The 12,028-nt window shown below is 30.1% G+C and overlaps 1 protein-coding gene across 1 annotated transcript; it reads right to left on the bottom strand.

The window, feature by feature from the left end:
- Positions 1–218: 218 nt before the first annotated feature.
- On the bottom strand, positions 219–6,208 carry LOC130982090 (transcription factor BIM2-like). Its single transcript, XM_057905947.1, has 7 exons — positions 5,772–6,208; positions 5,347–5,431; positions 3,903–3,972; positions 3,702–3,797; positions 2,299–2,714; positions 1,836–1,965; positions 219–587 (listed from the first exon to the last, which is right to left on the bottom strand). Exons 1-7 carry the CDS (start codon positions 5,884–5,886, stop codon positions 483–485), a joined length of 1,017 nt encoding a protein of 338 aa, XP_057761930.1. The 5' UTR covers positions 5,887–6,208; the 3' UTR covers positions 219–482.
- Between the last annotated feature and the right edge of the window lie 5,820 nt (positions 6,209–12,028).

The raw sequence follows: 12,028 nt of genomic DNA on the forward strand, positions 1-12,028 counted from the left end.
ACCATTATTCATAAAAATTGTCTTATTGGGAAGCAAAGTAGCTATCAATTTATTTTTTATTTTGGATAAAAAATTACCGCTGGAAGCCTGGAAGTCTGAAAAGATAATTCCTCAACATCAAACTAATGTCGAGTACTTTTGCAGTTTTGCTGCCTAGGAATAGGATACATACACCAAAGAAATGGAAGTATTTAACACAAATTTACCAACCCAAAAGCTACATAACACTAACTATAATTATAATATGTACCATACAAACAAAATACAAGATATGGCATATGACATGTCCAGTCACATAAGTCATCTCAACAATATTCCCACAATAACATTTGCGTTCTTAGGTTTTTGTTTCGAAAATGACCTCCTTCGTAAGTGAATTAGAAACTGGCCAAGGATGTACATTAACAGAAGGATATACCACGTCGGGAACCAGTGCAGATTCTGGATGACCCCTGCAGGAGTTGCCGAAAAGCCTGGAGAAATCACTTGAATGTTTTCAGACGTTTCTGAGCTTGGTCCGAGTCTTCACTGCCTGCATCTCTAAACTGTGCAAAAGCTTGGTTGCTGGAAGGAACCATGTCGTGATTCTGCACAACACGGAAAAATAAAATAAAATCTAGACTAAAACGGAATCAAAATGGATTATCATATCCCTGAGTATGAATCATATCAGTGATATAAATCACACGAATCATACATGTACCGTAAGAATCATACACATTTGAGATGCACTAACATGATAAAACATACCGATAGCATGTTAAATCCTATCAAATTGAGAGACTCAAATCGCAAATGTAAGGTTCTAACTACCGTTAACTAAGCATGGTATCTAAAGTATAGGTCACTACCTATGAATAACTGAATACATGTTACATGTCCATGTCTCATCCAATTGAATTCGTCTCACACACTATACATCTCTTGCAGCACTCTATTGTAAAGTAGCATTAGAAGTTTGAAACCACAAATCAGCAAGCATTCACCACAGAACCAAGTAATTCTCAATCTTAGGTTTCAAGGCAAATGCCAACTATGTTTAGATTTGAATTAAACATTACATTGATCAATTTTTTTAAGTCAAATAGTTACCACTTAAGTAGATTATTCGTACAATATATATTCAGCACAGCAAAGGGGGATGGAATCTTTGATTAAAGAATGGCTCCCTTTATAACTGGCTTGTATTTAAAATATGTAACCTTATTACTTATACATAGTACGCAGGTATGACAACGTAGACCCAAAAGAATGTATGAGGATCATGATGGAAGACAAGAAATAGTTTTTGCCTGCCCAAAACTCCAGAATTAGAACCAACTAAAGACACACCAAACATAATTATTTTCCAATAAGTGATCTTCACTAGTGCATAATTTTCAAGCCCTAACTATGTTGAAATTCCACTTCAAGCATATTAAAATTTAGGCAGAAATAAGATTTTGGTCCCTATAAAATATCTGGTTTTTGGTTTGATACTTATAATTTTGGGTCTTGGCCCAAGGGAATTGGTTAAGAGCACCATAAAAGAAAAATTTTATTGAATGCTACTAAAAAGATAAGGCACTTTTTTAGCTAAATCCCTGTTTTTTGGGTTTCAATCCAGCAAAATAAAAACTTTGAAAGGTATTAGTCCCTGCCAATAACAGTCTATATTAACTACTAAGATGGCAAATAGAATTCCAATTCATATGATGATCTTAATTTTATATACAATGTTCCATAGATTGCATCAAAAAATAAAATAAAATAATAAAAATAAAAATTTCTCTTGGACATCTTGCTGACGAAAGGAACAAGTAAGATACGCTATATATGGTATAGCCTATATATACCTTGGGAGAAGAGGTCCCACAGCTTGGTCCATTGTTTGCTCGTTTTCCAAGATTAATCTGAACCGAAATGCTGGCCTGTGATAGATCTAAACCAGCACTCTGTAGTGCCTGAGTCAGATTGTTCAACAACCTGTTCTTCAAATCATTTTAATAATTGTTACTAAAGCTGATAAAAAGCCTTATAAACAAATGCGAGAAGATTAGAATTTCATTCAAGCCATACTCGTATTCATAACCATTGGAATTCTTTACAGCACTACAAGCATCACAGTATCAACAATGGCCATCATTTAATGCAAATGCCAATATATTTAGTCCTTATATCACAGTTTCTATTTGCAAACTTTAAATTTTAAAGACAAGGGGAAGAGCTAATAGAAGGTTAAGTGGTTCCCATTAAACAAACCATGCAGCAACAATAGACAGTTACAAAAAGTCAACAAAAGAAAAAGTAAGCACCCACCCTTGGGAGTACACACTAGAAATGCTGATTGTCCCTCCTTCAATAGTCAGCTCGTCCTGTTGGCTCAGTGGTTCACTAGCGGCAGGGCACTCAGTTGACTGCGCTTCTGAAACAGATCCCTGTAGAGGATGTGAAAGTACACCATCGCTTCTGACAGGAATAGACATGTTTGGGTGCATACCCAGGGGCAGAGCTATTCCCTTGCTAGCTAAATCAGTTTGTCCTTCGGATGCTTTGCTGACAATATCCCTACCCTGATCGGTGTCTATCATATGCTGGTTGCCGCTAAGCATAGTTGGAGAGATACTAATGTTGCTTTCGTCAAACTTTCCAGGAAAAGGTGACACAGGACCTGAACCATTCTTTATGGCTTGTGGTTGCCCAACAAAGCTTTGCACACGCCAATGGCTATTTCTCTGCAACATTAAGGTGAGTAAACAAGTTTAGAAAAATAAAAATAAAGGTTTAACATTAAACTAGGTAGATCATGATAAAATACTGTACAGTATTCAACCAAAACAATAGCCAATAGGACTAAACAAAGTCCACTACAAGACAGCAAAAGTAGAAAGCCTCATTTGCAGGAAATAAATTTAATATAGTTAAAATCCAAGTAGGAAACTAGATCCCTAATTTTATTTTAAATACAGAAAAGGGTTGAATCAATTAGTGACACAACTCGAGAATAAGGGGCTAATACTCAAAATAGCCTTTGAAAGATCATGCATAAGTCAATTTGGTCCCTAAAAGATACCAATGTGAGTCAAGTTAGTCATTCCATTAACTTTCCGTTGATGTGTCATTGATAATTGTTGACGTGTGAGGTCACATTTGCCACATACGACATTCTTAATGGGTTATATTGAACTTAACGTTGATATCATAATATGTCAGCTGAAAATTAAGGAACAATTTTGACTAGCATTGGTATCTTTAGGGACAAAATTGAAGCATTGAATCTTTTAGGGATCAAATTGACTCGTGCATAATTTTTCAAGGACCAATTTGAACACTAACCCATATACTTTTATGACAACGAAACTAAAAAATCAAATGAGTGTGACTAATTTGGCAAACAATGCATAATAAAATATACAAAAATTACAAACCCAAACAGCTGTTCTAACAGATATGATCAACAAGAACATAATTTTGAATTTCAATTTCACTCTGTACTCTGAGTGTCATTTATTTTTCATCTGAATGTACACATATGAGCACAACCACCACAACTACATATAATAGGTTAAGCCAAATGTCATATCATTGTTTTCTCCACACAAGAAAAGTGGTCTGAATTTGGGCTCAGCTACTTTGAAAGTACTATACGATGAGGGATTTGTATATAGTCAAAAAGTACATGATCTAGAAACAATATAGTTTCTATAGTTTCTGTAATTTACCCATGGCATCAACTTTGAGGGTTCATGACCCCAACCCTGATATGAGCCTTCATACTTTTGTACCTTCTCCTGTAAGTACTGAACATACTCAATCACCTGAAAAAAGAAAGCAAAAATCAGCAAGTTCTAAAGATATATCCTATCCTAATTTAAATAGTGATAAAGTACAACTTATTATTTGCTTTCTGTATCACGATGTACCTCCAGTAAGAATGATGCTGTGTCCCTCTTTTGATCACTATGAGGTATGAGATCCCTCAATATCTGAAATCTGAAAATAGATCACCAATATCCAGCTTAGCAACACATTATGGTAATTTCAATTAAAAGCATATCAGGTTGAAAGAAAGAAACCAAAAGTCCCCAGGATTTGTTTGGATTTATCTTTGTTTCTTGATTTTATCTCCTGCATTTCTTGTTTACTTGATTTTGTGAAAACATTTCCTATTTTCATTCTTTGTTTTCTATTTTATTTCTCTGAACCCAGTTTTCTACCCTAAACGACATGCAAGTATTCAAACTTGTCCAGTTGTCCATCCCCTATCTGACACACAAAAAGCAAAATAGTGAACACAACAAAAGAATACTACAGCATTGCACATTTTTGTAAGTTTAAAAATCTGGTGAATATTGGAACCAACCAACCATGCAATTTCAAAACAAAGATAGAATCAATGACATCATCACTAAACAGTCAAGATACCCTTCATTCCTGGCTTGGAGTACACTGCAACTGCTGGCGTGATTGGCATCAGTGACCATGCTGTTGTGGTGGTGCTTATGGAGGGATGTGGCTATCTACTACCTCAACCAGGAAGGAAGGGCTGCCAATAGACAGGGAATGGAGGGAGGTGCTAAGCCAAGTCACCTTCATAGCAGATAACTATGCCAACAGTGTTGACAGCTTGACGGCCAAAAGCTGACAGCAAAGCCAGTAGGGTCTAGGGACGTAATGGTGAATAAGGGTGGAGGAAAGTGCAAATGAGAGTCAGTGGTGGCTCTTTGGCACTATGTGTGAAACCTCACAGGTATGGGAGAAAGTGGCTGAAACTACAAATTTGCCACTGTACTAATGTGAAAATGCTGAAAACTATAGGATGTTATTTCCAAAATTTCCATAAACAATCCCTACAACTTAAAATGAAGCTGGTGAACCAAACATAACATCTATAAGCAACCAAAAAAGATACCCTTGGTTTCCATGGAAATGAAAGTCAAACAAACCAAATGTGCTCTAACGTTTCTTTCATCACTTGTTTCTGTTATTTTCTTCACACAATGTTAAAGTAGAAAACATAGGAATGAAAACAAAAACCAAAAAACACAAACATTTTTGCCAACATTAGCAACTTCAACATGTGTAATCATGCCAAAAATGAAGTATTCAGAGAATTAAACAATTACATTCAACCTCAAGCAATCCAGCAATAATAAACTAAAGTTGATTTCTTAATTGAATTCCAGGCAATCTACACTAGAAATCTCAATAAATTCCATCAATCATTTCAAAACACTGTCAGTTACACTCAGCAACAACACATGAAGCACACAACAACATTTCAATTTACCATCATGGTTGAGGGCTCCAACATCAAATACACTGGCACTGAGGACTGAACTTATGACACTGGCCCGTTGCACATACCTCTCATTTATCTTGCTTCTTCTTCGCTGCTCAGTCACCGAATGTTTTGATCTTATCACGCTTGCTTTATCAACAGCTTTGGCATCTGCATTAACAAAACCAGAAACTAAACATAACAACTGCAAATCTGTCCTAAGAATAACTCAAAATCACAAATGAAGAAGCAAACTCTTCATAAAAATTAAATTCACCAAATATAACATATTTTCCCCCAAAATTAAAACTTCAAAATTGTAACTCAACATAGTCACCGTAACATATTCAAAACATAATTTAGGGAAATGAAAAAACAACCACCAACACCACCTTTTCACACAACCTCGTACGACACACATAAAACACCTTCAAACAAATGGATCTAAGGCTAACATAAGAGCAAGGCCCTAACATGTTACACTAAAAAAAAGATTAAAAAAGGGAGTTGCCTTTGTTGGTGTTATTGGCGTTATTAGGGGCAGAGGAAGGGCCTTGTTTCTTAGAAGAACCGAATTCCTCTTCGTCGTACTCTTCCTCTTCTTGGTTCCCTTTCCCTACCCTCATTGTTCTACAAAAAGAAATGATTAGAACTTTGGGGGTACCCAGATGAGAAATCGATGAGAAATCACAGGGGAGAAGAAGGAAAAACAAATTGGGAAATTTAGGAAAGAAAAAACGGGCTTAGATTGGGGGCGAGGATGAAGAATTTGTGCGAGTTTTTGGAAGAAAAATGATAGGTTTGTGTTGTGGGGGTCGACGGTGTGGGAGTGTTCTTCTGATTTTGGGTCTCCGGCAGAGTACATCAGTCAGTCACCAGAGATAGAGAGACGAGAGGAAGAAACGATAGCATGTGGCTGGGCTCATGCGCATCTCGTGACCCCTTCATTTTTTTTTTTTTTTACTTGTTTTTATGCGTAAACTCCCCATTTACTTCTTGACAAATGTATAATTCATTATTATTTTTATTGGAATTTAATCTTAATGTATTAGTTTTTATATATCAGCCGTGAGTTAAAAAAATATTTTTATATTTTTATTTTTAAAATTATAAATTTAATATTAATAATTAAAAAATAAATTATGAAAAAAATAAAATATTTAAAGTTATTTAATATATATAAAAAATATAAAATAAATAAATTTAAATTAAAAAAATAAAAAAAATATGTTATTATTATGTATAACAAAATCAAGATAAAGATTTATTAACATTATTTATAAATTAGTTATTTATATATTAAATATTGATTTTTTTAATCCTATTTAATTTGAAACAAATTTAAAATTTTATATTTAAAACATTCTTTTATTTATACATAATTCTAATAGATAAAAAATTATTTTTTTAATCTTATATTGAACATTTTAGTTATCTTTAATTTTATTGTTATTTCAAAATTATTAATTTTTATTTTGATTATATCATTTTCTTTTATTATTTTTTTTACATGTATAACTATTATTGTCTATCTTGCCTTGTTTTATTCTCCTTCCTTATTGTTTTTTCCCTATTAACCCCAACCGCAATCTATTACCATCATACAATTGTCGCAACTCTCATTTTTGTTTATCACTTTGATCCATACGTATCTGTTGTTTTAACTTTTGAGTTGTTAAAAATTTGTTGAAAGAATTATTTTTTTGTTTGATTTAGATATCTAGATATATAACTATTATATAGATACTTATTTTTCATACTTTCTTGTTAAGTCATATTTTATCATTTTAAGAGAAAATTTAAGATATCAACCATTCAAAAATTTTTTATAGAATAATTAAATAAAAAATAAAAAAATTTATAAGCTATTTAATTTGTTTTAATATATAGAATAAATAAATATAAATTAATCTAGATATAATACTAAAATTATTACATTGTTATTATGTATAACAATGAAGATAAAAATTTATAAATATTTGTAAATTTATTTATTTTTCAATTATATATATTTAATTTAAAACAAATATAAAAATTTATATTTAAATCACTCTTTCTCTAATATAAGTTTAATGGCTAAAAAATTTTTATTTTTTATAATTTTATATTCAATATTTTTAATTATCTTTAGTTTTATTATTTTTTTAGAATTTTTAATTTTTGTTTTTTATTATTCTTTTTACTTAGCAATAAAAAAATCTTCACGAGGTTACTGTAAAAAAATAGATAAATCTTAATGAGGTTAATCTAAAAAATAGATAAAAAAATTTATTTAACGTAACTGACATAAGTCATGACTTAATGAAATAAGAGACAACGAAAATATATGTGATAAAAGAGAAAATGAGGTAGTGAAAATTTTTTAATGTAAAATAACTGACATATAGTGGAATAAATTGTTAGAAAGGACAAAATTAAAAGAGAATTTTGAAGACCAAAACAAATTTTATCATTATATATTATTATAGATATTATTATAGATTATAGATTACAATAAAATCGTTAGGATAAACTTTAATTTAAGATTATAAGAATACTATTTAATATCTTACCAAGCGTTGTATGTTATGCTAGATCAACAAATTAAATTATGAGTGTTTGAGAGATTTTTGTAGTTATCTTATAAAATAGTATTTTTTTGTATATAAAATGACTTCATTTATTTTTTAATATAAGAATGCAAAGGAATATTCTTTTATTTTTAATTTTTTATCCAAAACATCTATATTAATTTAAAACATAAATACATTTTTTCTTAATAAATTTATAATAAAAGTTTTAGTTAAAGAGTACTTAGTACTTCTTTTATTATTTAGAGTAATAAATTTAATTTCATTTCATAGTTATTATTGTGTAAGATATATCTATTCACCCAAATTCAAAAATACACATGACCAAAAATAAGCGTGCTTATATTTTTTCTCTTTATTCTATTTGTTATTATTAGTTTTATGAATAGATTGTTTATTTTAATTTTTAATTATTTATTTATTTTATGATAAAGCTAGAATATTAGAAAAACATTTATTATTATTTTGTCTATAAAATTTATTTTATGAAATGAATTATGTAAAGATACTCGAAATCTAAAAAAATTGGACACCAAACCTTGGTAACTTTATATATTATTTGATCAAGGACTACTCTGTTATATGTAAATTTATTTTTAAAACTAAACAATAGACATAAAAAAATATATAAACTGTATATATTAATTTAATTAATTTTGTTATAGAATACCAACCAATCTATCTACTTCTACTTAATATATTAAAACTAGATTTTTTCCCAACTAATGAAGGTGAGGTGTCGATCTCTTGTGACTCCATTTTCCATCCAAAATGAACTTTCCTATTCTCTATTCTAAATTATTTTATAAAAAAATATCTTTATTATAATTATATTATAATTAATATTTAATGAATAATACATAATTATACTAATTTAAAAATATATCTTTATTATAACTATATCAAATCAATATTTAATGCATTATTAAACTACTTATCAATTATCAATTGAAAATACTTTTAATTATTTTAATAATAATAATAATAATAATAATAATAATAATAATAATAATAATAATAATAATAATAATGATATGATAATTACACCGGCCGTAGTCATCATGATAAGAATATTTGAATCTAATCATAAAATGATCAAATTTTATGATATTAATAACGCACATTAATTTTAAATATTTTTAGTCATTTTAATTATATTAATTTTAAAAATATTAATATAATTCTAATTCTTATTTATTATCCAATAATAATAATAATAATAATAATAATAATAATAACTTTAAAAATCCGTATATAAACTATTTCAATTACCCGTGTATTATTATTAAAATTCTATATGTTCCTAATTATAAGTCTTGAAAAACACGACATGCACGGGCTATTAGTGTAGAGTTGTTTATGTTTATTTAGGAAGATATAATAGAATTTATATTGCTAAATTTCAAGACATATATTTCTATTTCAATCTGTGTATATCAGGTATAATATTCTTATTCATTGTCCGGAATTTCTCTGATTATGATAGAAGATAATGATTCTAATCATATTATAAAAAATTATATAATTTTAACAAAATTAATATATGATGTGTAATTACTGTATATAATAAAAAATTACCTAAATAATAAATAATTTACATATTTATTTTTGTTTTACTAAAGTCTATATATAGTATTTTTCTGTGGTACATGAATTTAAATTTGAGAGTCAACACATAATTTTATATTTATTATTTTTCTTTTACAACTTGACTACTTCATAGAATAAGAATGTATTCTTTGTTTTTCATCGAAGTTGATCTTTTATTTTAAGGTACAATTTATAATTTTGATATACTATTAGTGTAAAGTAGTTTTACACAAATATTCAATGACATAATATCATATCATAAAAAATAACTATCTTTTATATTGATTGCATTCACCTAAATGATAGTCCAAAAAAATAGACATAATTAAACAATTATATAAAATATTTTATACTATCAATTATTAAAATTAGACTCTAATTTGTATCTAAAAGTATAAGATAAATTATATATAAAATTAACTTAATAAAAATAAAATATTATTGTAACATTATTTAATTAATAAATTTATTTAGTTAAACGTTATATCTCTTTTTTTTTTTCAATTCCACTTTAATATTTACCAGTAAATTGAAGAATTTTGTATTGATATCTATTTTGATAATTAGTTCTCAAACATAAATTAAAATAAAAATCAATTAAATATTAACGCATTTTGTACTTTTATATATCTAAGTAACTAATTCTATTATTATTATTATTATTATTATTATTATTATTATTATTATTATTATTATTATTTAAAATTAATTTTTTGTCTTTCTTTTATTAAATAATTAAATAATAATTAAATAATCTATAAAATATATAATGAGGATATGAAAAATTTAGTAACAGATGGAGACTTCTAAGCAGAGTCTTTCTGACTTAGCAATCATAGTCTTTGAACACTCTAAGACCATCCACAGTTTCATAATAGAAACTAGGTCCTCCATTAGAAATCTAGAGGTACAAGTTGGTCAATTGAGCAAGAGAATCCCTGAGACCCCTCCTAACACTCTTCTCAGTAACACTGAAGTTAATCTAAGAGAAGAGTGCAAGGCCATCACTGTAAAAGTGGAGGCCGAATCTGAAGGGGATAATCTAGCATTGAACACTAGTAAGAAAGTCCTTACTGGGCATTCAATGCCCAAGGGTGAGCCATTTCAGCGTTGAATGCTAGTAAGGAGGTCCTTATTGGGCGTTCGACGCCCAAGGAAGCACCATCACTGGCGTTGAACACCAGTAAGAAAGGTCTTACTGGGCATTCAACGCCCATAGAAGCACCATCCCTGGCGTTGAACACCAGTAAGGAGGTCCTTACTGGGCATTCAACGCCCAAGGCAGCACAAAAGCTGGCGTTGAACGCCAATAATAGGGCAGCTGGGCATTCAACGCCCACTCAAGGCTTCCCTAATGAAGAACTGAAGGCAACTAAGGTTCATGAGGAGACTAGAAGTTCCCTCGAATGCCTTATTGTAAATTATGGATTATGAAGATCATTCCTCCTCTAATGAGGAAGAAGAAACTAGGGAAGAGCAAGTTGCTCGGTACCTAGGAGTCCTCATGAAGTTGAATGCCAAGATGTTTGGTACAGAGACATTGGAAGAAGAACCTCCAGTGCTCACCAAGGAACTCATTGGCTTGGTTCAACAGAAATGACCTCAGAAGCTGCCGGATCCCGGACGCTTCTTGATTCCCTGCACCATAGGCACCATTACCTTTGAGAAGGCTCTGTGTGACATAGGTTCAAGCATAAACCTCATGCCACTCTCTGTAATGGAGAGACTGGGAATCTTTGAGGTACAAGCTGCAAGAATCTCACTAGAGATGGCAGACAAGTCAATGACAAAAGCCTATGGTTTGGTAGAGGATGTCTGACGTTAGGATTTTTGCTAGTAAAGAATTTTATAAAGCTGCATTGTAAGTATAGATTCTAAACCAACAGAAATCCCTTCGTACAAACGTTTTGGTTGTCACAAGTAACAAACCCCCTAAATAAATTGATAACCGAGTATTTAAACCTCGGGTCGTCTTCTCAAGGAATTGCAGGGAGGTATGTTCTTATTATTGGTTATAGAGATTGTAAATTTGGGGTTTCAAGAGTGAGAAACAAGTATGGCAAATAATTTAAATGGCAATTAAAATAAATAAATACTGTAAAGCAATTCTTTTGGCAAGGTATGAGAAATTGGAAGTCCAGACTTTGTTATTCTTATCAATAATAATGAAAGTTGAATCTTAACTCCACTTAGTTAACCTTTACTAAAGCAAAGGAAAGTCAAGGGACTAATTATTTTGACCTTCGAATCCTATTTATTTCCTAAGAAAAGGTTGGGATTATTGAAGTTCAGTTCAATTAGCAAAGATAACAGTTATCAATTATGTTGAGCTAAGATAACTCCTGAGTTACTGATTTCTTAACCAAGACCAAAAAGGGGAAAAGTAAAATCTACTTGAATGAAAATAAATTGGATAAAGCCAAAGCATCCATAACATATAAATCTAAAATACCTCAAATTATATTAAATAAAAATGTCAATTCTAACATGGACAATATCAATAGCCAATTGGGCAATATCAATCAAACACAATAAAAGCTTCAGAGTAAACAAAAATAGAAGAGAAATTAAATAGTAAAAGGAATATTGAACCTGTAATGAAGAAGTT

Source organism: Arachis stenosperma, chromosome 5 (assembly GCF_014773155.1).
Source record: "Arachis stenosperma cultivar V10309 chromosome 5, arast.V10309.gnm1.PFL2, whole genome shotgun sequence".
NCBI classification, from domain to species: Eukaryota; Viridiplantae; Streptophyta; class Magnoliopsida; order Fabales; family Fabaceae; genus Arachis; species Arachis stenosperma.

Coding starts and splice junctions, on each gene's coding strand:
- LOC130982090 (XM_057905947.1), bottom strand. CDS start 5,886: ATGAGGGTAGGGAAAGGGAACCAAGAAGAGGAAGAGTACGACGAAGAG. Junction 1,966..2,298: donor TCTAGTGTGTACTCCCAAGG/GTGGGTGCTTAC, acceptor TTTGAAGAACAG/GTTGTTGAACAATCTGACTC. Junction 588..1,835: donor GTGGGACCTCTTCTCCCAAG/GTATATATAGGC, acceptor CGTGTTGTGCAG/AATCACGACATGGTTCCTTC.